This window comes from Rhea pennata, chromosome 1 (assembly GCF_028389875.1).
Source record: "Rhea pennata isolate bPtePen1 chromosome 1, bPtePen1.pri, whole genome shotgun sequence".
NCBI classification, from domain to species: Eukaryota; Metazoa; Chordata; class Aves; order Rheiformes; family Rheidae; genus Rhea; species Rhea pennata.
The window spans coordinates 199,292,164-199,317,314 of record NC_084663.1 but is presented as its reverse complement, the minus strand read 5'-3'; the positions used below and the strand labels follow the sequence as shown (position 1 = coordinate 199,317,314).

The 25,151-nt window shown below is 42.9% G+C and overlaps 1 protein-coding gene across 2 annotated transcripts in view; it reads right to left on the bottom strand.

Annotated features, from left to right (window-relative positions):
- The window catches only part of CWF19L2 (CWF19 like cell cycle control factor 2), an 80,173-nt gene extending 76,691 nt beyond the window's left edge, over nt 1–3,482 (bottom strand). Inside the window, exon 1 of one of the 2 annotated variants that reach the window (XM_062577516.1) lies at nt 3,442–3,482. Coding sequence is in view for 1 of the 2 variants with exons in the window: in XM_062577507.1 (XP_062433491.1) it covers nt 2,769–2,852 (84 nt within the window). In the remaining variant the exon portion in view is untranslated. Of the gene's footprint in view, nt 1–2,768; nt 2,866–3,441 lie in introns of those variants that run through there. The other variant, XM_062577507.1, reaches the window with a different exon arrangement.
- Between the last annotated feature and the right edge of the window lie 21,669 nt (nt 3,483–25,151).

The following is a 25,151-nucleotide window of genomic DNA, read 5'->3' as shown; positions in this document are numbered from 1 at the left end:
TAACTGCAGTCAATCTGTAGCTCTTTATCCTAAAATGAAAAATGCCACTGTACAAAAGCTAACTTCTCCATCAAAACAAAGAAAAATTCCATTTTTTCTCTAACAGTCAGAAGAAGCTCCATAGCCCAAAACTATATCAATATAGTGACAAATACAAACAGCAAAGAGAGATTAAGTATGGCTTGACAGTTGAGCTACTTGAATGGTTACATGCCACTGAAGGGCAAGGCTCCACTTCCTCACCTTTCCTCTCCGCACTCCCACCTGTGTGTCCCACCACTCTCCTTGCATTGACCTGGCCACTTCAGTGAACTATTCCAACAGAAGATAAATTCTACCAAGAACAGGGAACAGCTTTCTGCACATCTAGCAGCTGGCTTCCAAACTAGCCCTCTTACAAGGCCATGCAAGCTACCAGTGCTAATATTAGGAAAGAAGGAAAAAAAAAAAAAAAAAGAAAGAAAAAGAAAAGAAAAAAGAAAAGCACAGCCTGGGGAGAAAGGGCACAGGAGGATAAAGTGTGGAACAACTCCTTTGGGCAACCACTTTCTGTTAAGCAAGTTCAGAAGACAGAACAGCTAGCCCAGTCCTTAAGACATCAACATAAGACACCCAAAATCTAAACAACCTAAACACTTGTACTTTTAATCAATACGTACTGCCATCACGAGAAATTTGCCATCTATCACCCATCCCTTAAAAGCCAGTAATTTCTTTCTATATAAGCAATGGCCAAATCAAATCAATCAGACATGAAAGTGTTAAAGAATCATCCAGGTCCATCAAAAACTATAGAAAATAAGATGATCAACACCAAAACGCAGAATGTCATGTCATAGTACAGAATCAGACACCAATTCAAGATTGTATTATTGCTGTTTTTTAAGGAGAATTTATGTTCTCATCTAAAAAAACACATATTCTTGCATTTACAGAAATATCCAGATTATTTTCTCTTTCTAAACTCGCAAACTCAAATAGTGGTGTTATGAACTATCCTACATATCAAAACAAGATGCTATTTCTGGAGCTTGATAACAATTTGCATGTCAACACTTAATTATTTGATTACTGATCATTATGATAAACATAACCAGCTGCTGTGCTTTACCAATGCAGTTAGAAAGCCAGACTACACAAAGATGTTTCCAAAATTTCAAAGAGAACTCTCTATCAAGGCATTCAGGGTTTTTCTGGTTCTTAAATGACACGAGCAAGATAATCATAACCAGCAAAAATCATGAAAGAGTAATTAAAAATCAACAAGAAGCAATCGCCTCAGTTTCTTTGTTTTAAAGGTAAAAGCTAAAAAGCTAATGTGGAAATAAAATTGATTGCTTCGACTGTTTCAAAATCTACTAAATAATCTGTTGATTTTTGCATATATGGAATTTCCAAAAGTATATTCAGCTATTCCCTGGTTTTTCTAGTGAGCTCAGTAATTTTGAGAGAATTACTTCTGAAGAGACAGGAAACGTTCCCTCTGAATGCTTGTGGTCCTAACTATCAATAAACAAAAAGGTATCTGTAACCAGAGTTAACGAGCTTCCCTTCATTGTAGCCCAACCTGAACAGGCTAAATATTTGCAGTATCTCTGCAACTAAGAGCTCCTTAAGGTGAATCTAGTTAAACATCTCCTCTCATTTTTCCAGAAAGAGAACTGCTAAAGCACAGTCAATTCTGTAATCTGTAGAGCATCTGGGAGCAACGCAACTAAAGTATCACACCTACTGTGCCTCCCAGTTGTCCTTCCCAAAGCAAAGGCGCAGGACATCACAGACTAGTTGAAATTGGAAGGGACTCCTGAAGGCCACGTGGACCAATCCCCCTGCTCAAGTAATTACTTAAGAGCTGTTGGCCCAGGACCCTGTTCAGACAGCATTTGAGTATTTCCATAGATAGAGACTACATAACCTCTCTGGGCAACACATCCCAGTGTCAAACCACCCTCAAAGTAAATAAGCGTTTCATTACATTCAGACAGGACATCCTGTCTTTCAATTTGTGTCCATTGCCTCTCATCCCATCATCAAGCACCACTGAGAAGAGTTTAACTTCATCTTCACACCCTGCCATCAGGTATCTTTACATTTTGAAAAGATCTCCTAGAACCTTCTCTACTCCAGGCTGAACAGTCCCAGCTCTCTCAGACTCTCCTTGCATGACAGATGCTCCTATTCCTGAATCCTCTTTGCGGCTCTTCACTGGTCTCACTCCAACAGCTCCCTGTTTTTGTTGTACTTGAGAACTGGACACAGCTCTCCAGTGCTCCCCACAGCCTTCAGATGCCACACAGTACGCTCTTTCACTATTCTTACACTCGTGAACTTTGAGAGCAAAAGGCAAATAAAAGTGTTCTGGCACAGCTGCTGCTGTTTAGACTTGCTTTTTTTTTCTTATAAACACCGTCTTTTAACTAAGACACACATAAATGCGATGTGAAACGCTTAACGGATCAAAACCACTGCAAACGGCAACATGTGTAACGAGGCCGCTGCCAAGCGAAAAGCAAGGTCCCGCTTCCTCTTCCTCGCTGCCTGGTGACGAAAGCCAGCCCGTCCCTGCGGCCGGGGCACGGCGCTCTGCCCAGCGGGAAGGGCTCCCCAGGGCGCCCCGCCGCCGCGGCCGGCGCCGCGGCCCCCGATCCCCGGCGGGCCGGGGCCGGGGCCGCCGCCGGAGGCGTCCCGCCGCCGCGGGGCCGCGCCGCAGCACGGCTGCCCGGAGGGAGGAGAGGGCCCGCCCGGCGGGGCAGGGCGGGGGGTCCCACCTGCGCCAGCAGCGCCTCCCGCTCCCGCCGCCTCTGCTCCTTGCGCGCCGCCAGCCGCGCCTCGCTCTCCGGCCCCGACGCCATGGCCGCGCCGCGCCGCCCCGCGCCGTAAAGCAGCGACTTGGCAGCCTCACATGCGTACGACGCTGTCGTAAACAGCGGCGGGGAGGGCCGCGGGCGAGGGGCGGGGCGCTCACCTCCGGGGGCCTGGGGCTATGCTCGGGGGGGGGGGGGGCGGAGAAAGGGGCGGGGCGCGGCCGAGGGGGCGGGGCGCGGCCGAGGGGGCGGGGCGCGGGGCAGGGCTGGGGCGCGCGCGGGAGCGGTGGTGCCCGGGGGCTGCTCTGCCCCTGCAGCAGAACGCCCTTCCCACCCGCGAGAAAAGCGCAGTGGGGCTCGGAGCCGCGGGAGAGGGGCTGCCCCACCTCCGCGTGCCCGGGTCCAGCCAGGACAAGGCGGAGCAGCACTCCGCACGGGCGCACGGGCGCACGGCACGCCTCTACCTGTGAACGCGTAAATACACATGCATGCGCCCGAATGCAGCCACCGCGCAGGTGAACGCGAACACAAAACAGCGCTTGCACAAGCAGGAGCGGCGCTGATGGCTTCACGCTGGTCCACTCACCAGCGGACCGTAAGGAAAGCCCATAAGTGGAAAATACGCATATGTACGTACTCACGTGCATACAACGTGGATCCCTCCGGCAGCCGCCCGCAGGCACCCAGCAGGGCCCCCGCGTCCCCAGCTGCTGGTGCCTGGACATCTGAGGGCTGGAGACCTGCAGCCCCACTGCAGCCCCCATACTCGGACCCACAGGCGCGCGCACCCGCTGTGAGGACCCGTGGATCCCCTCGTCCCTTCCTCTCAGACGCATGCACACAAGCGGGTCTCGCCACTCGCTGGCCCGCAGGCTCTCCCGGACCCCACGTAGGGCCTGACGCTCCCCGTTGCCACGATCCAGCTTGAGACCGACCTTCCAGCCACTCTCTCTTCCATTTGCAGCCAGTTTGGTGCTTCCATGCTAACATACGGCTTGGTGCCAGCGCTCAGTATCTGCCTGGGCAGGAGGAGGACGGAAATTTTTTTTAAAAAAAAAAAACGTGTTCAGGCATGTACAAGTTGCAGTTGGCCAACAGTATATGACAGAGCTGCTAAATCTCAGGTGAAGCAGATATTTATCTGACACAATTTCTCTGGGACAAGATCAGAGCATTATTACTGTGTGTTTGGCATCAAACATAGTTACAATGAGAGTAATATTATTTGGGCTAAGGTCTGAGAAAAATGTCTGGGTAATTTGTTAGCTATTTGCCTTGGGCAGTATGTTTTCAAAGTGTTAACAGTGACTGAATAATCATCTCCGTGGTGGTATTAACCACGTAAATCATATTCGCATCTTTGTTCACTCCATGCTATGACAATTAGCAGCATCTTCTGAAGAAAAATTTGTTGCAGATCACCACCAGGTAGGGATTCGTAACTGATAGAGCTCAGTAGTCACTGCACGGAGAAGCAGCACAACCCCCTTGGGAAGCAGCGGGACGGACGCACGAGGCATTCCAGCAGGTCTGGCAGATGCTGAGCTCGTTCCTTAGCTTCGTACGGCAAAGGGCACCGCGACTGAGGGAGGGGAAGCAAGACAAGCGCAGGTCTGGCCCCGAGAGGAAAGCCTCCTCTCCTCATGACGTGTGCTTTTTACTGACAAACTGGCTCTTTTCCCTCCCGGATTTTACCACATCCTCCAGGCAGCCAGCAGAGCAGTTCAGGTGGGTACTCCCCAACTTACTTCATGCGCAGTCAGGTATAGTGGCTTAATGGGCTAATATTTAAGCTAAACAGCAAATTGTTAGTCCACGAGCTGACCCAACTAGTTGAGACTGAATCCATTGAGGGAGTGTTTGGAAGAGCCGCATGAGAAGAGGAAAGTTGGTAACTGACAGAAGTGCGGTTTGCAACTGCTGTGGACAATAACTTCTTGCACCAGTAGCTGGAGTCAGATCCGAAAATGTGTTTTCCACCAGCTCAAGATACAGACAAAAAAGAGATCTTAAAGCAGTGTATAAGCTTTTGCAATATTTGGTATTACTCTTGATATTCATAATCCTCTGCATCAGGTAATAAGGCAACACTGTAAATTTTCATTTAAATGCAAGTTTCCAATACTCATTATTTTAGAGGAGAAACCATGACACAAATGCATTCTAGAAGGTCAAAAACTGAAAAGTAGTTAAAATTTAAAAGTTATTTTTAAAATATGAAAAATTTAAAAGTTATTTTTTAAAATATGATTGTTCTGCCATCTTGTAGTTTTTGAGAGATGACTTTAATATGTGCAGGCAACAGTTAAGAAACAGACGACATAATTTTATCTCATTTCGTCTCTTCATCCAAGAACAGGGTTTTCTCAGAGGAAGCAGTATAAAATGAAAATTTAGTCTCATTTATTTTAACACATTAGTATTTCTGAGACCCACTCACATGCTCAGAAATCTACAGTGAGCTTAGAGAAGAAGTCTTTGGCATATTACTTTTAACGGTCAACAGGACACCTCTGCTCAATCATCTTATTCCCACTGCCAAAATTAAACATATAAATAAAACAATAATGTTCCACGGTTACTAGTCTTTGCTGGACCCCTACCGGGAGGCACTGACCTTGCAAAGTGAATTAACATTTCCCATGTAACAACGTATTTTACACTTGCCGTGAAAAAAAGCTGCACGGTCAAGCTGGTGATTCTCCAGCGAACCTGTGTTATAAACTTGCATGCTGCTAACCTTCGCTGCTTGCCTTTAGGGCTCTATTCGATGTTTCATTTTTATATGAAAAAGTCTGGAAAAAATCTCTCCACTCGGTGTGATTCTGTAGTTTTGTTTAAGGAAAAGGCAGTGTTTCACTAGGCAAAGGGGTTCTTTGAGAGTACAAAACTTTTTTTTGCCACAGTGGTGAAGCTGCAAGGTAAAGAATAAATCCAGCTTACTGCTAGGGGGAGGTTTATATCTGGATTTTAGCATGACATTCTGAAGTGTTCATACTAAATAAGCACAGTATCCAACAGGATGCTGGGGAGAGGATGGAGGGCAGGTACACACCAGTCGAGATGTCCTCACTTTCAGTCAGTTCTCATTCTGTTCATTTTCCAAACCACCTGAGTTTCAGTTGCCATTTCTACTGCTGCGCAGTTATTTAGATTAGATTCTGAGGGATCACACAAGCTGGGATGGAAATTTTTAATGGCTCAGTTAAGAAATAAAAAAATGCAGTCATTTGAGAAATTACAGCAAAGAACGAAGAATGTAAAAAAGTATGGAAAAAATGAAATACATTTTTTATGGAAAAAATGGGTTTTTTTTCATAGGAATGTTGCTAAATTTCCTCAGCAGAGAATGAAAGCAACAATGTCTAACTCAGTGCCATAAAATGATAAAATACATTGCCCAAAAATCAATGCAGTAGCAATGTCCAGGTTATTAGTTTCTTGTGCCTGAACTGTGCAGTGAGGGCCAAAATTGAAAAAACAGACAATTTTCTACTGTCCATCGAAAAGAGTGGTCCCAGCCGCAAAGGAAGAGCCGCTGTGACATTGCTGATACCAACAACCTGCCTTGGAAATGAGCATGGAGTTCATAATGAAGATGAATGAGGAAACCGTGGTGGATCGAAGAATGGTTTCAGCCATCGTTCCATATTCAGTAGCAAAGCATGTGTTGTCTGCCCCCAAGCAACTGTTATTTTGTTAATCTGCTCAGCTTTGAAAACAAGTTACCTCTTCGACTACAGTTAGAAAGAGCGAGGGGATGAGGTTTAGAAACACATCCATTTTCTCTCTCCTCACCCCCAGGTTCATGACTGCAATAGTAAGAACTGGTCAGGTGGGAAATTCTCTAGCGACAGCTAGCGACTAACAAATATTTTCAGAGGAGTCTATAGAGGTACAAGTAGTATCGTTACACATTTGAAATGATAATTTGTTCAGTATATTTCTTGTGGGGCTTTTGTATGTTTTTTCTTCTTTTTGTGAGTTGAAAATAAAGTTTTTAGTGTATTGGTAGCACATAACACTAATAATATTTAGAAATTATTTATCCAGAAAAGACAACAATCCAGACCTGCTTGTCTGTACTGTCTTCTGCTTTACTGAGTCTGGTTACACACCTTTTTAAAAGTCTTTCTGAGGGGAAAGGATAAGTCTTTCCTGCTGCCTGCACAGCTTGGAGAGGCCCAGAGGTGCACGACAGGCACTTGGAATCAACTGTTTCCATAAGGAGACGTACATACTAACTCAAATCATGTAGCAGGGGCGTGAAGGTAAACCTAGTGCTTTAGTTTGTTAGTCCTCATACATCAGACCAATGCAATAACTCAAATGCAGAGCATCGTTTCAGTGTGGTTTGTTTGTTTTGTTTTTAAACTGAGAATAAAAAGCCTAACGTGTTTTTTAAAGCTCGGTCAGTTCCATAAACCAGGCTGTAGCCTAGTCCCACAGGCAGCTCCTTCAGCCAGTTAGTTACAGGAGCAGCAACACCTTAAACTGATGCTGTAAACACTCTGAACCTAGAAACCACAGGCTGTTGCTGCTGCTGCTCTTTCCCATCAGCTGCCATCTCCCAAAGATCGAGGGGCTCTCTTTGCCCTGTCCTCCCGCGGTGTTTTCCTTCGTGCACATCTCACAAGCAGCAGCCAGGAAACGCTGAAGGAAGCTGCTGCTGCACCCCCAGCTAGGCTCGTGGTGTGGAGGTATCATAGGGGAGACTCTCCATCATTGCAATTGAGATTTAAAAAACCCGTAGGGATGGGAGTTTGGCTGGAAATGCTTTCTCTAATGAAATGGAGAACGCTCACTGAAAAAAATTATTGAGACCAGTGAGGTCTTGCTCCGTGGGAAGGGCTCCAATGCACTACAGCATTGTAATGATAACTGCAAAGAGAATTTGACTGCCACAGAGAATGTCCGTAATTGTCTCTTTTGGCAGCAGCTCAAGCAATTTACTCCTCTCCAATTTTCACTCCACAATTCCTGGAATTGCTTTTCATATTTCTTTATCTTACAGCATTGTGTTAAGAGGGAAGGGCAATTTCATAACCAATCCTTGTCTCAGCCCTTGACCCAGAAATGGCTGTAACTGCTGAGTAATGTGTCTGACATCCCAAGCCACAGACTTTGTCACAGTCCTTAGCAGCAAATCCTCTGCAGAGGATAATACTGTTCAGGTTATCTTGCCACTTATCTAATTTTCAAGCACCTCCAGGGCCCTGCTTTTGGAAACACACAGCCAACACCAAATAAGCCTGTCCTAAGTCAGAAAATAAACCACAGAGCGTGAGGACCATGGATTTCTTTTACTGTGTACTTTGGCCTGCTGTGGCCTTGGAGATTTAAGAGTGGCAAAAACCAAACACGGTATTTTTCCTAGTCAAGGTTCACCCAATACTCCTCTGTGATGTGGTTTCACGCTTTCACGCAGAAGGACAGAAGCCTCCTATGAGCTGCTGGTGCAGGCAATAGAGGGCATTCTGCTTGGTTGGTGGATTCAGAAAAGGATCAATCACATGGCAGTAATGACTTTATGTCTTACAAAGCCAAGCACGGGTTAAACAGGGCAGAAGGGTGAAGAAGTAACTTTTGCCACTGTATTTTCTCCTGCCTGATCCCTCAGGAATATACCTGGCATGTGGGCCTGACCAAGCTGATTGACGCTTCTGAGATTATCTGGGAAGTGGAGAGAGGAGAGAAGAGCTCTGGCCATCCTTAGAGCACATCTGCTAGGGATCCTCGTGCAATAAAAATAACTGTGGCCTGCAAGCTGGCTCGATGTCTTTCAGATTTTATAACACAAAATGGGAGAGAGCAAGAATAATGTTATGAATTGCTGGACTTAGTGTTTGTGTTGTTTAGACTTTGAGATATAAACAGAAAAAAAAACCCACAGACCTAATCATGGTAATTCCTCTAACTCATAACTCAAGGCATACAGATAAGCTAAATCTTCATGATTGTCATTGCTTCATTAAGAATTAGTGTGAATGTTGTAGATCACCTTTTAATCTATTGTCTTGCCCAATGCAGCCTGAGATCCAAGGAAAGAGCATGATAGAAAATATACTTTGTTACTATCTTAATAGCACTGCCCTCAAAAGAAGATTTAGAGGTCTTTTACACTAAAACTTTTACACTAAAAACAAGAAACAAATTTCAAGCCCATGTTCAAAAATATGCCTCCTATGCCCTGACGCAATAACCGTGCCTCTAAGGAAAGGTTCTGCTACAGCGAGGGGTATGGTAAACCACTACTTCCACTGAGCAGGTTTGCAATGCAGAATGAGCTAGAGCTATCTTAGTAAACCACTTGGTCTCTTTACATTTAATTTTCATTAAATACACGCAATGCGATGCTCTGACTCACTTAGAAACTTTGTTCCTTTGTCTCAGCATTAAATTAACCTAGATGAGGAGGCAATGTTACTTAGTGAAGAAGCAGAGGGGAAAGCGTGGCAATGGAAGTTTTCCTCTGGTCTGCCATACTTGTGAAAAAAAGCCAAGTAAATCCCAATGGAAGGATTCTTGCATTCCTCTCAGATTTTAGGTACTATCGGTGCCTGCCGCACTCAGCTGGAAAATAGCGTATGTTTGTGTTTCAACAGGAATGTCACATGGTGACCAGGCTTTTTTGGGCCTCCACATGGGAGGTTTGTACTGTGCACCGCCTTTAGGTCCAACACGGTGTAAAGTGGCAGGTGACTGCGCTCTTCTGCCAGTGCCATAGAGGTTTTTAAACCAAACTAACTGTCAGAACCCACATACAACTAATTTGCCTTTTAAGGCTTCACCTAAGGCTCTTTTTGTAAAACCCAGTACTACTAGGCTCAGAATAGAGAGCTCTCTTACTGGAAGAGAATCTAATTCTTTTTACTTTAATTGAAGATTTTAGACTGGTTGGAGAACTCAAAAACACTTTCTGTGCTCTGAGTGTCAGTGGTAGTTTCCAGTGCCTCTGCACTGAACTATTGAACTTCAAGGCAAACTTGGGATGAAGTAACCTGAAGGACAACAGAGAACTATACATGTCAGAGCCAGATAAAATACGTCCTCTTGTTCTGCTGCCCCAGGGAGAGGCAGTGATGGACTCTAAATAAAAAGTATCATCTCATCCTTCTTCCTTAGAATGTGGGGTGCAGAGTGGGAAAAGCGAGAAGTAAAGGAGTAAAGGGAGTAGACACAGCAGAAATCATTAGATTAGCACTAAAAAAAAAAAAAATCACCGAAGTCGTCAAAGTAACTGTGCTGTCTTGAAGGGAATAGCCCTCCTAGAAACTGATTATAATTATCAATTAAAAACATCAGCAGGCTAGTTACCAGACCAGACATTTACCATAAGGTGTCAAAATTGTCCAGCTGAGATGCCTAGAAAGAGTCCATTTTTCAGGAGCTGAAAATTTGTCTGAAAAGCCATAAGCTGTATATTCAAAACTTAATCAGTAAATTATAAAATTAATTCCTTTAAGTTCTCTGGAAGCCAAACACTTAGTTACGCCTTTCCTTCTATGGATGCATAAAACATATAGTTCAAGAACTCATTCCCTCTGCAACAAGTGATCAGAATTCATGCAGTTTTGAAGCCTGTGAGTAATCCACCCTTTTGGAGGACCGCAGAACTGATGATGAGATACAGCCCTGTATCTCAAGGGCCTTGAAGCTCAATGATACCTTCTCACGGAGCCTTCCCCAGGATGGCCCATATCCTTTTAAAAGCCACAGACTGTTAAAAAAGAACTGTGAAACAAGACGGTTAGATATAAAAAAAAAAATGGCAATATAGAAAATATTGCATAAAGTCCTGTAGTGAGGGGCACATAATCTGAGGAGAGTATTTGAATGGGAAACATGAAGTATTAGGATTTTCAAGCAACTCAGAGAGATCATTATTTTCCTGGTGAGTCAGGAGATTAGTTTAGTAGTGGCACATTAGGTAGTCTGATGTGGGGTAGAGTTATAGGCCATAAAGCGAGAGAAGAAACATTTACATTAACGAGGCTGAAAAGATGAAAAGCACACAAACTGGTCCTTAGGCAGGGATGTTGTCCAGAGACAATGAATTTGGGGGAAAAGAAAAAAAGAGAGAGAGAAAAAAAGAGGCAGATTTGTGGTGCTGTATTTAGAGAGCACAAAAGAATATAACAGATTGTATATTGTGAAAACTACTTTCAGCAACTAAGCAAGAAACAAGAAAAGAAAAGAATGAACAACCTTTCTTCTCTTTCTCATCCTTACCATCCTTAACTAAGGGAATAAGATCGTGTGAAAAGCTGAGGAGCTTTAAAAATGGAAACCTGAAAATAGGATTTGCCTTTTAAAATAGGAGTGCAAGAATCACTACACTATTCTAACAGAGCTTTAGATACTGTCAGACTGAGACTGGAGAGATTGCTGAAGAGAGCTGCAGAGTGCTGCGAAGGACTCTGCCTGCCTCCCTGAGATGGATGCCCCCGCAGTCCGCAGGCTGAGGTTTCATATTTTGAACTCATCCAAGGGTATGAGGAGTTTGACATTAAGGACTGATGTGTGTACGAGCAGCTAGAGTGCGATGAGAAATAGCTTCTCCATCTCTGCTTTACAGAAGGCATCAGAAATGAACAAGTTGAGGAAACAGGATGGCTCAGCAATAGACTATAAGCTATTTTTCAGTGTTAACAATTTTTAAACTCTGGACTTCGAGTCACTATTTAAGTTTTGATTTAAATTCCAAACAAGACAGCATATGCAGGCACACAAGATCATTTTAAAAAATATGTTTCATGCTAATTTATTCTACTCTTGCATGCTTCGTTTCAGTATGGTTTTCCTTTAAATTTTAATGGGAATATAAGACAATCACAGTTACAAATAAATATGTAATTTGAGATGGTTGATTGCTGTGACAGAAGATTGATGCTCTTTCTGTTTTTTAGATAAAGGGTATTATTAGTTTTACAACAAAGGTCAGTTTATCATAATGGTAAAGTGATAATACAGTGAATTTCTGCACTGGAGAGATTTACTTAGTAATATTGTGATGACACATCTCTCCACCTTGTTTTCTTTTGATCTGGAAATCTCTTTGCTTTTGTAAAATCAGAAGAAAAGCTACTGCTGTTATCGAGGTGGCAGCTTTGAAACAGTAAAGCATAAACAAAGCCTGGTCAAGGGGGAGAGCCAAGTTTCCTATCCCATCAGACAGTCTTTGCTGCATTCCTGATCCTTCAAGTCCGCAGATGTGTTTTCATACGATCACCCACACGGACATCTTGATACCTGCAGGCCTATAGGCACCTCCACTCTTCCTACAGCCATACTAGACCTGGCAAATCCAGCCCTGCTTGCCAAGCCACATTCCTTGAGGCTCACAGAGTCAAAAGGCAACTCTCCATTAACCTCCAGGGTCTTCTGAAAAAAATCCTAAAATAAAATGCTTACACCATTTTCAAAAATGGCTCTTCAAAACCAAAGCAATGGTTGACAGGAAAAACATATGATCACAACACTGGACTTCAGGAAAGCACATCTGGCCTCTTCAGGGACCTTCTTGGAAGAATCCCATGGGATAGGGCCCTAGAAGGAAGAGGGGTGCAAGAGAACTGGTTAATATTCAAGGATCACTTCCTGCAAGATTAAGAGAGGTGCATCCCTATGAGTAAGAAGTGCAGCAGAGGGGGCAGGAGACCTGCATGGATGAGCAAGGAGCTCCTGCGAAAATTCAAACAGAAGAACAAAGTGCACAGAAGATGGAAGCAGGGACAGGCCATTCGGGAGCATCGTCCAGGAGTGCAGGGATGTGACTAGGAAGGCCAAGGCCCATTTGGAATTGAATCTGGCAAGGGATGTCAAGGACAGCAAGAAGAGCTTCTTCAAAACCCATCAATAACAAAAAGAAGACTAGGGAGAATGTGGGCCCTCTGCTGAATGGGGTGGATGACCTGGTGACAAAGGATACAGAGAAGGTAGAGTTAAAGAGTCAAAGCCTTCTTTGCTTTAGTCTTTTCTGCTATGGCCAGCCCTTGGGAATTTCAGGCTCTGGAGACCATAGAAAAAGTCTGGAGAAAGGAAGACTTTCCCTTGGTCAAGGAAGATCATTTAGGCAAACCTGACACCCAAAGACAAGTGCAGGGTCCTGCACCTTAGAAGAAACAACCTCACGCACCAAGACAGGCTGGGGTGCTGACCTGCTGGAAAGCAGCTCTGCAGAGAAGGACCTTGGGGTCCTGGTGGACAAGTTGACCATGAGTTGGCAATGTGCCCTTGTAGCCAGGAAGGCCAATGGTATCCTGGGGTGCATTAGGAAGAGTGTTGACAGCAAGTTCGAGGGAGGTGATCCTGCCCCTCTCCTCAGCCCTGGTGAGGCCACATCTGGAATATTGTGTCCAGTTCTGGGTTCCCCAGTACAAGAGAAACATGGACCAATTGGAGCAAGTCCAGTGAAGGGCTACAAAGATGATTACAGGACTGGAGCATCTCTCTGCTGAGGAAAGGCTGCAAGAGCTGGGCCTGTTCCACCTGGAGAAGAGAAGACTGAGAGGGAATTTTATCAATGTGTATAAGTACCTGTAGGGAGGGTGTAGAGAAGATGGAGCCAGACACTTCTCCATAGTGCCAAGTGGCAAGAGCCAAACTGAAACACAGAAGTTCCACCTGAATATGAGGAAAAATGTCTTTACTGTGAGAGTGACAGAGCACTGGAACAGGTTGCTCGGAGAGGTTGTGCAGTCTCCTTCTCTAGAGTCTCCTTTCCAAAAGGACACAATCCTTGGAAACATGTTCTAGGTGACCCTGCTTGAGTATAAAAATTGGACTAGATGATCTCCAGAGGTCCCTTTCAGCCTCAGCCCTTCTGTGATTCTGTGGTATTTCATTACTGCTCAGGCACCATTTAGTCTAGTTATGCCGATAAACTCATATTACTCACATGGAGGTTGGATAATTCAGTGAACTGGAGTAACCACAGGGTAGGTGGCTTATTTCACAGGAGTTCAAAACTAACCTTTCCTTTCCTCCTAACTTCAACTCAGGGAGCAGTTACACTGACACAGGAGTGGCCCTCACCTTGGGAACAGTGAGTCCATCCCCACTAGAACTTCATAATCATCAGTAAAATCTTTGAGTTTTATTTCCCTCTTGCCCAAAGCACAGATATGGTGCACACAAGCTCCAGGCCAAGCACTGCAGCACCCTGAACTGAGATATGCTGTGCCTGCACAGTAGCCCTCTGTGGCAGGGGATCCCTGAGAGCTAAAAAGCATCAGAAATAGGTGCTCCTGCATGGCAGAGTGTATCTGAACATTACAACCTAAAAGTTAAGCCCTTTCCCTTTACTAGGAATGCAAGTGAGTTGCTGCTTTTTCAGTGCAAGAAAGAGGAGCTCCTGGCAAGGCAAGCAGAAGGTTGCTTGTGGAGGAGGAAGCATGAGGAGACCAATGATGAAGGATTCTCCTTAAAAAGGGTGAACCAAAGAATTCAGAGAGTGAAAACATGGCAGTCTGAAGCAAAGCAGTGATCCGATGAGCCTAGAGAAACCCATCACTCTCATCTAGGGCCCCCCACAGACAGACAGACAGACACAGACACACACACACCACTCCAAAGCAAGAACAGGAGCATTCCTGGAAGTCTTGGATGCAGAAAGCTGCTATTCCTGGCCTGTTGCATCACATATACTATTTTTCATTGCTTCCAGGACTTCCTATGACCATCTTTATCTTTCTCTCAATGCTGCAACTCACCAAGATATATCACGAAGGGCCTTGAACACAATGAAAAAATGAGATGTGACAAAGAGGGGGTCAGTGAAGGAATGCGACGAGAGAATGCAAGGCAGTTAAAATGGGAAACTAGGAAGATGATCAGTGCAGTAACACTAGGTATAGGTGTCTAAATAAATACAAATGTGGCAAGATTACATTGCTGAAGCCAAAGGAAAATAAATGTTGCAGCAAGCAATTCATGAAAACCTACATCTGGAGAGACTGAGCAACTTTGTTTTAGCCACAGTGAATTGTGTCTGCCAGATATCCAACAGAGAGGCCATGATTTTAATCTGACATAAGAAAACAAATCTGTAATAGAGAGTTTGACTTGTCATTTGTCTACAGACCAATGATAATTAAATTGCATTATATTTGTAGATGACATTACATCAAGATAAGAAAAACTAGGAAACAAGATTAGAGTCCTATGGAACCTATCCAAAGGAAGGATGAGGAAAACCCTCCCAGGGACATGCACAGAGTGACTAGAGACACAGAACGAGACTCAGGAAAGGAGAGCATCACAGAAGCAAGGGCAGGGCAAACTTTCAAAAAAAATAACATCTAGCATTCTCAAAGGTAAAGTGAATATCAATGAAGATGAGGCACCGGCAAGCACACACCAATACTGATATCTTTTAAAGTTAGGTGAGATGGCTTACAGCCTTGAAAATCTCTATTTATCTGGTAGATGAGAGTGCCATCAGGCACAGGGGAATAAACTGTATGTATTCAACAAGCATCTCTGCAGCAAATACCCAGTTAGGAGGTGAGCAAGAGAAGAAAAATGGTGCATTTGTGACCACCTGAGATGTCACATATGGCCTTTCCAAGTGGTTTGGACAGAGCCATCCAATTCCGATTCTGTCCCAGGAGAACACACATTAGTTAATGCAGGAGGTTATTTGCATAATAAATTAAGGTTCAAATGCTGTTGTTGTCAATGTAATCACTCAACATAAAGTACATTAGCACATATAAGAGATTTACAGTGACAAATGAAATGTCTTTCCCTCTTTTCTCCTCAATAAATTATAGAAAACCATAGTGACACATGTAAAAAGCAGTAACAAGAAATCCTTAATTGTAACAGCAAGAAGAATACACAAGACCAAGTACACTAGAGACAGTAACCATTAATCCTCTTCAGCATTTCTATACAAATCTTTATTCTTTCCCATTTGCAAATGGAACTGTTTCTGTTATATTTACTGGTCTAATTTATCTGATTTGAAATTCTGAAACTAAAATTCATCCATATTCCAGCAAATCTGAAAACCTCCTAATGTATGGAGGAATGTTGTCACTCTAAATCTCTTATTATGTAAGTGCTTGAGACTGCTCCCCATCCACCCAGTATTTCCCACATTTTATCAGGGAAATACTTTGAATAATTCAGAACATTTGCTGTATGCAGTGACAGCTGTAATGACATTAATTTCTGGCACACAGTTCCCCAAACACATTAATTGCTGTTTGCTTTATATGGAGTACACCTGAGCTCTGCTCAGGAAAGATTTACCTAGGAAACAGAGTTTCTGTTTTGTTTTTCAGAAGTTCTCTTCATCCTGTATGCATGCAAGCTGCTTGCTATCACTCAAACTGATTGCTATGTTCTAGCCTATATTTAATACCTCTGATAGGCGTTTGCTTTATTTGTTCCCCTCAAGATCATGCCATGTAAGGGATTACTACCAGTCTCCATTCTCCACTGTCATGCTCTATTACTATTAAGCTTGAGATTTTTTTTTACCAAGCTCTTCCCCATTACCTGTTCTTATGATTGCCCTGCTCTTCCATCTCTTAATACATTAAAGCAACTTCCTCACTTCCTCCACTATCGCTTAAAGACTGAGTGGGAAATTAGTGACCTTATATTTAGTATCAAAGTGGACAGGATAGAAATTAGTTATTTCAGTTGAGCCAGTAATGAGATACAAGCTTTAATCATACTTGTAGGCATGTTTATATTGCCTATATTTGCATTTATATGGAATATAAGTTTCAGCATAAGAGAAAGATTCATATTCTTTCTAATAGGTCAGTTAAAGAAAAGAGATGGTATAAGAAAAGGATATCACCATTTACAAGGCATGAAGAGAAACAATAGCCCAGAGGAAAACAAGTATTAAAACTATCATATACTGGAGTTAGGGTGATCACACACAAAAAAAAAAAAATCAATGAGTAAAGGGTGGGAGATTTGAATAAGCAACAAAGCAAGTCCCAAGTAAGATTTTGGGCATAAATGCTAGCACTGTTCTTCATGATTCTTTCCACAAAAGGAAAATTCAGAAGAACTTAAGTGGTCCACACAAGGTAAACACCTCCCAGATAGGAACACAGAAAGCTTTCAGATCTGAATCTGGGAAAGTGCATTTTTTTTCCCCTTCTGGCTTTAATGTCTTTATTGCTTAGATTTAGTAAATAAACCTTTATACTTGTTTCTCCTTTAACATTGTTTGAGTTGAGGGTTACTTCAGTATAGATGGCTAACAACCAGTTACTACACTCCGCTCTGGTCTTCAAACAAGGGCACTGAAACACTTTCACAATGATTAACACCAGTCACCCTTTAGGATATGTTGTAAAATAACAGGATATATCTTCTTTGAGCTGTGTGGATTACATTAGGAACTGGTAGTCCAAAGGCCTCCATGGAAGACATTTCTTCCAGGTAATCAGCATTATCAAGAAAACTCCTTGGCCTGCATCAAGATTAGTGGACAAATGCCCACAGAAGTTGCAGAATCACATTTCCTGAAAATTTTAAAAAGTCACTTGGACAAAGCCCTGAGAAACCTGCTCTGACTTTGAAATTAACTACTATTTGAGCAATAAGTTGGACTACATCACTCCAGGGGTCCTTTCCAACCTGATTTTTTTCTATGATTCTATGCCTGATCCTAGGGCATTCTGTAGCACTGTCCATCACTCATTGGCATTATTTCACTGTTTCTGCTTTCTGCCTTTCTTTCCTCTACACAAGCTGGTCTCTCATCTGTTCCTGTCTCTAATTCACAGTTTTCATTCCCATCTCCTTTTCCTCCTCTACCTCCCCTTTGTTACCCATATTGGCAAGAAGAGTCTTGGTAACATACATTCAGTCTTGCTCATCACACCCTGACTGAAAAGTTCCTCATTTCCAATCTCTAGCTTGCAGCTTCTCAAGCACAAAGACAAGGCACCATTAACCACAGGATAATGTTTTAGATCTTTCCACCTTGCTGGCTCTTTGTGTTCATCAAGCTTTGGATCTTTGACAGAGTCTCTGCAGATACCTTCTTTAAAACACACTTGCCTACTGTTAATCACATAGCTCTCCCTCCTTCTCATTACCATTCCTACTACCATGGTCTGTTTAAAAGAGCAAACTCTTTTAAACTTTCCCAGCACTTGAAATATCACTACTAACAGCATGTGAAACAATTTCTTTGTTGGTCCCTCTTCCAAATTAATTTTTTTCTGTAGGGCCTATCAATCAGTGCCACCTTCCCCACCTTTCTTCCCTTTCTCTAGGATTCCCCGTAGACAGCAAATCAAGCTACACTCAACCATTATAGGCTTATTGTATTATAACAAGAAACAGCCTGAACTTGACAGGCCTTACAACTGATTAAAACAGGTCAGAGATCTGTAGTCAGGGGATATAGCTTGACCATCTGTCATGGTCAGGCTGCTGAAAGGAAGTCCTTTCTTCCTTGACGAAAAGAACTGTGATTTCTCTATACCCAGCTGTGATTGGCAGACGTGCCAGAGGAATAAGATGCTCTTAGCCCATGCTCTGGACAGCTTCAGTACATGTTACTTGTCACCTCCCACCATCCAATAAGTAGAAGGAGGTAGCCTGTTCTGTGCAAAGTGGTAGAGATCCCTTACTCCCACTAAAGCCATTTTGAACTGTTCAGGCAATATGAGAGAACCCAAAACTTAATTGTATAGATAGCACAGAGTTTCAGTAGAACAGGAAAATCTTTGCCTGTCCTGTCAGTTCCCATAAGACAGGGATGTGTTGGAGAAGGTTAGGAAGAGAAGGTTACACATTTGCCTTATGAGAATTCCTAATAACCAACACAATTTAACATCATCTCCTCCCAGCTACGGTTTTGCTGGCAAAACATGCTGGCCACAGAATCACGCAGATCACTTTGCAAGCACAAAACTCTACAGTCACTGTAGTCCAAGCTAGACAGGGATGAAAAGCAAAGTACAATATTGCCACCAATGCATTACTCACTTTTCTGGCCCACGAGACAGCGACATTCGGAGACCGTGGCTTTGTAGCAACCTAACAATTGTTTGAAATGGATAAAAACAGTGTTTTAAGAACCAAGAAGAGGGTGGATATTGGGCAGAAGAGAACAGTAAAAAGCCATAATATTACCTTCTTTTGTCTGTTCCACTCTCAAATTGCAGTAACACTATTTTCTATTGCATTTCAGACACTAAAATTAAGTCAGAGCAACAGAATTTTAGCCCATTCCTTATTCTCTCAGAGTCTGCTTGAAGATGTCTTTAAAAGAAATCTGCCTAGCAGAGCCTGGTACAAGAAAGTGTGAGGCAGTAGCCTGCAGATTTTTTTTACAGTCTACCACAAGGTGCCTTAGTCTAACCCCAAGCTCGTATTTGAGCTATTTCATTTCTTTTTTGAACCTTCCTGAAACTGTACCGAGACCCTGTGGACCAAGTATCAGACTGATTCATCTAGCCTAGTGAACTGTTGAAGCAAGTAGTCGCAATGGAAAGCATTAAATCTAGTTCAGCTGACAGCATTGAGATGCGATAGTAACTTTTTAAACAGTATTATGTAAACACATCCAGCAAGAACTGGCAGGGCTGTTTTCTGTAACCACTGAAGTAAAAGATACACAGGCAAGTAAATGTTTGTTTCTATCTTAGTCTGTAAACATTTGTTAGACTAGGTAAATACTGAGCTATCTTGTCACTTGTTCTGGTAATAGCAGAGAAGATTTGGGGAACATTACACTATATGAATTTTAGTCTGTTCTTTTAAAATGATTGTGTGTTCCAGTATTTTCATTGTCTCTTTGGCTTTATTCTTCAAGCAGCAACTGTGTGTTTGTCTTTAAAGGAGGCAGCAAGCGATGGCGCTCAGCTGGCACACAGACCAGATCAAGGCAAACAGGAGGAGACCAAGGGGAATCGCTTTCCTTCCAGCTTCCTTGCAGTGGGCTAGAATTTCCTCATCAGCAAAACAAGGAATTAGGCATTAATGGGAGAATTTAGACAAATCAGTCTCAGATCAGGAGTGAGGAATGAAAGAAATGTGTTTATATAGCACAGCAGGCTGCTCCTGACTGCACAGTAACTTAAGTGTTTTATAGAGCAGAAAACCTCTCTTTTCCTAAAGGAGCAAGGTCCTGCCATTCCAGAAGACTCTGCTCTAAATTCCAAAAATGTACTATACTAGTGAAAGAATCTGTAGCCAAGAAAAAATGTACAAGGATTGTATTTTTCCATCTACCTCTCATATATTTTTATATAACCTGGAGATCAAGAAAACTTCGCAAAGTCTGTAGCTCTGTCATCTGAGCTGTCACATGTCCCTGAAGAAAAATGTACTGTAAACACCAGGTCTTCAAATAGCTGAAGCTCTGAAAAAATCCCCAGAGAAGTGACCCACACTTCCTAAAGAGACGCCAGCGGGCTAAATTCAGATGGTGTCTTGACCCTATTTTGGAGAGACTCACAGCCATCTAACTTAATGCCATACAAGACCTTTCTCTCCCTGTGGTATTATCAGCTATCAGGCAGGGCAAACATGAGAAGAGAATCAGCCTGCCACAAGGGAAACAGAGACACAGCAGAGACAGGGCAACCATACAGTGAGCTGTTGGCTGACACAGGCCAAGGAGAGGGGGGGGGGGAAAGAAATCAAGGCAAATTTAATAAAAAGTTAGTTATGGTAACAGAGCCATACAAGGAGTTGGGGGCCAAAGTAGCTCAGCTGGGAGAGTGTTAGACTGAAGATCTAAAGGTCCCTAGTTCAAACCTGGGCTTCAGCAAGGGGGGTCCTTGTTGCTGCAACTCTGTCTAACATGCTCTAGGTGACCCTGCTTGAGCAGGTGGGGTTGGACTAGATGATCTCCAGAGGTCCCTTCCAACCTTACCAATTCTATGATTTAGGTTGGAAGGGACCTCTGTAGCTCACATAGTCCAACTTTTACTCAAAGCAGAGAAAATTTCAAAGTTCAGGCAAGTGGCTCAGGATTTTGCCCAGTTGTGCTCTGAAGATCTGTCTTTTCTGCAGAACTGCCACCTAGCCATTCAGTCCCTTACCTGTGCCAATGCAGAGGGCTGGTCTGTCCCAGGCACTGGACTTTGCATTTGTCTTTGTTAAACTTCACAGGTTCCTGTCAGAGCCATCTATTCATGACCCCTTAACACCAGGAAACAGAGCAACTCAAACACCAAGGTCAGGCTTCTTAGCAGTAACTAAGGTTGGCTTTCCACTGTCCTATTAATAGCAATTTTCCTTCCCCCCCACCCCACCCAATTCCTTCCTCTTCCCAAAATATGGAAGTGATCCCCAGAAATGGCATCACACCAGCTCCCTGACCACCTTAGCTAGATTGAGAGCTCAGTCCACAGGGTCTTTAAGTTATTCCAGGAAAATCAAATAGGCAATCCTCCTGCAGGAAAGTCCTCCTCTTCCACTGTCTATCTCTTTCACTGCTGTCACTCCCTTTCTACAAGGTGCTTAATTTTTAGGGGATCACACCAGTCCTTCCTTTTCTTATTTCATCCTCGAACTGCTAGTTAGCAAATTTCCCTCCCAACCACCTGACTCAAAGCAGACAAAAAACAAGCATCACAAACAAAATTGCTATACTTTTTTGTATTTTAGTGTGTGCACACACCAACACACTGATCTTTACACCACTGCACCATATTGATCAAGCAGCTCCCTCACAAGCTCAGAATTGCTCCGCTCTTCAAGCGGGTTCCTTCTGATCCTTCCCCTCTTGTCACTGCTGGAACAGAAAGCATCAAAACAAAACAGCTCCACAGACCCTCCATAGACATGCCTTTTCCTGCTGTCAGTTTTGAAGGAGGATGGATACACTCCCTCTTCTAATCCTTTATTTCACAGCCATTGCTAGACCCCTCTCTACAAAATGTGCTTTCTAAGGCTTTCACTTTACCACTCTGAGTTTGACATAAAAATAAAGCTTGCCCAAGGACCCCCAACCTTGAAGTAGCAGGCTGTTCTGCTAGCAAGCACACAATGACTCCTTCATTCCCAGCAATGTGGAAATAAGGAAGCTGAGGACAGATCCAAAGTAATGCACATCCAAATCTGCAATGTGAAAACCTCCCACTTAGGAGCCTTGTAGGCCTAAGAGGTCACCCCAGGTACTTGAAACACTGCATAACTAAGCAGCTCACTACCTACCTGCTATCTGCATTTCAGCTGCAGCCAAGCAAAGCAGTGCCCCCTAAGGTGACCCTTTCAGGCAGCATCCTTACCACAGCTCTGCTGCACTACACCCCTCCAAAGAAGTCTAGTCCATTTTGTTTCTAAGCGAGGAAGATGCTGTAGAAGTATGCACCACAAGATAGGAGACCAAGCTCACTGCTCTTTGCAGAGCTTTTGATCTCAAAACCTCATCTCTAGGACACTGCAGCTAAAGGACCTTGAGTAAGGTTGGGTAGGAGTTTACTGTCCCTTATATTAAAACTATAGTATTGTAGATCATAGATCCCGCAAACTTTTCTTGATAAAATCTATGTGTAATCATAGTACACACAGATGTGAGAGATTTGGCCCTGCTCTGGCTAGAGAAATGCATCCCATATCAGCAAAATCAGTACTTGTTTTGGATCCATCATGCATATGCAATATAAATAGCACCATTTTGGTCAAGAAATCCTTTATTTTCAACATGAACTGCCACTGGCTTCTCTCTGCATCAGCATCAGATCACCGCCCTGTTTGTCCGACCTTCACTAAAATACTGCCCTTTCGAACAAGTCTTTAATGTGTCTGAGACAATATGAATTATCCTCAGTTCCAGACAATGTTTTGTTCCTATGCCTCTTGAATAACTGAGTGCATAAATTAGGAGAAAAGATCTTGACCTAAAAATCTGCATCTCTTGTATAGATTAACTGGTTGGCCTGCAAAGAGCAGACTAATGGTCTGCAGGATTAAAGGGTGAAATACCTGCAGATTCTTCTGAAGTGCACATCTTCCTATGTCGTCTTCTTGTTTCATCATTTCCTATTAAACAATAGCTTTTCCGGATGAAATAAATTAGAATGCTGTTTGCTAACACAGCAGTGTGAATTTCATGTTTGTAATTCAGCTGTCTCTTTTTCATATAAACATGTCAATACATTTGTAATAAAAAAGAGAGAGAGAGAGACATTAGGCAAAGGACAAGCTTGGGAAGCTTGGTAGGGTGTAGAATACCAGCTCCTGGCCACCAGGCCTCTCAGGACAGAGCCTCAGAGGTGCACGAAAGGGCCTTGAGCTGGAGGCATTTCTCTCAGGGCTGTCTCAAGTCTCTTTTCTCCTATATGCTCACATGCATTTCCATCTGTGAAACCCTCACTAAATGTTTACAGCACGGCTGAGGAAGGGGATTCACAGCAGAACGGAGGACAACTTGATCTGCCTTGGCAGGTGAAGAACACACACACGGAACCAAATTCTCCAATATAAGCTGCCAACAAGAGCCAGCTATGCTCGCACCACACAAACACAACGCAGAAAGCCAGCACATGCCCCAGAGGGCGTACAAAATAAGACAGAAGAAAATCTGAATACAGATGAGGCTGTGTGACAGGGAATAGCTATTGACAGCACATTGTTCAATATTTTATAGGCATCACTGTTAAGGAGAAATAAAGGGGCAAGCCAGTACATTATTATTAATCACATAGGAAGAAGACAAAGAAGAAAAGGAGACTAAGCTCTATTTTCACAGATACAGTTGCCAGTAAAAAAGAAAACTTAAAGCTACACATCGGCATACCTCCTAGATTCTGATAGAGGCCACATGAAATGAGAAAAATCAGACTAAAAAGCCAGTCCAATGGCTGAAGCATGGCTTGCTATGGGAGAGTGTACTTGGGATTTTCCTGTATCAGCTTCATACTTTTATTAAGAAATATTTTTAATAAACATAAGAAATTACTTAAAATACAAATATAAAATTTGTGTATTGAATTTCTTAAGTGCAGAAATGGCACTTTCTTCTGCAAGTTGAACTTTTCACTAAATATATCCAGAAACTTTTCACTACAGATTTAGTTAAAAATATGTTGGGGTATTGTTGCACAAACAAAAATAAAGATCTTGACAAAATTCAGTAAAAATATGGAAATAGTTCCGAAAAACACAGGCAGCTTCAAGCATTGTGAATTTACACACGTTGAAATGTCCCTTGGAAGTAACAAACTTGATGCTCCCATTGCTCAGAAAGACCTGAATATTCCCTTAGAATATCATTTGGAAACTTCACCAAAAATAGATTCTCAAGTAGGTTTTGATGCTTTGATCAAGGAATGATGAATCTATCAAGATGTAATCTATCAAGAATTTTTCCATCATGTTAAAATTATTAGTGAAGTTTCATAATATATTGAAAATTGCCTCTCACTGCACTGCATTGTCCTCTTACGCTGAATTTATTTAGCCTTCAAGAGTAGTATGAAAGCTCATCTTCTGCTCAATCTGATAAGGCCAGTACCTGAAGCTCTCTGAAAAAGGACCGAGAACCCCACGTAACTTTTCAGGGCTCTGCGTCAGCAGGTTTGGTCACTGGCATCCTTGCATCCAGATTTCAGTCCAACTGACCTGCATGAAGGCAAGAGAAGCTCTCAGAGCTCTGCAGACTTCACTTTTCCGAGCCAAAGGATCACATTGTTCACGTACTTAATTTCAAGCACACAAATACTTTGTTGCTCTGAAGTGCTAGTTCTGTCCAGGCACAACAGTGGCTGACAACATTGGCTGGCAGACGCTGTCTCTGGTACTGGATAAAATGGAGCAGTCCAACAGTCTCTGGTACAGGAGGCTGGGAACAAGGAAGACAGTGATCCGAAAATAAACTGCCACCTCTAGTCACAACATTGGCCATTTGCCTGCCTATGTCCAGGGCTAAATTAATGGTCACATTCAGGCAAAGAAGGAATTGCCACCACTCCTAAGCATACCGAGAGGCTCTGTGAAGGTGACTCCCCTGTGTGGGACACCAAGGGAGGATTATCTCAAAGGCTGCATTGGCATTCACAGCACAGGTCATTCCTATACAAAGCTTTGCTGTTCTCTTTATCTTCCAGGTTGAAAATGAATAACCATTTGAGTACAACAGTTACTTAAATAAGGCCAAAAATGAGCATAATTAGTGTGAAAACCACTTCATCATGAAACCTGTAACATTTAAACCTGACTGTTGACCCTAAAGAGTTTCAGTTCATTAAAATTCCAGGAAAAAAGAAAAAAGAAAAAAAAAAGAAAAAAAAGGAGCTGTGAATATTGTAGAGGGCATTTCTTGTGGCATATAATTGTATTGTATAGTGGACTCCTCAGTAAACCTCTGCAATACATTTTAACATTTACCTGTTGTCCTCCTCATCA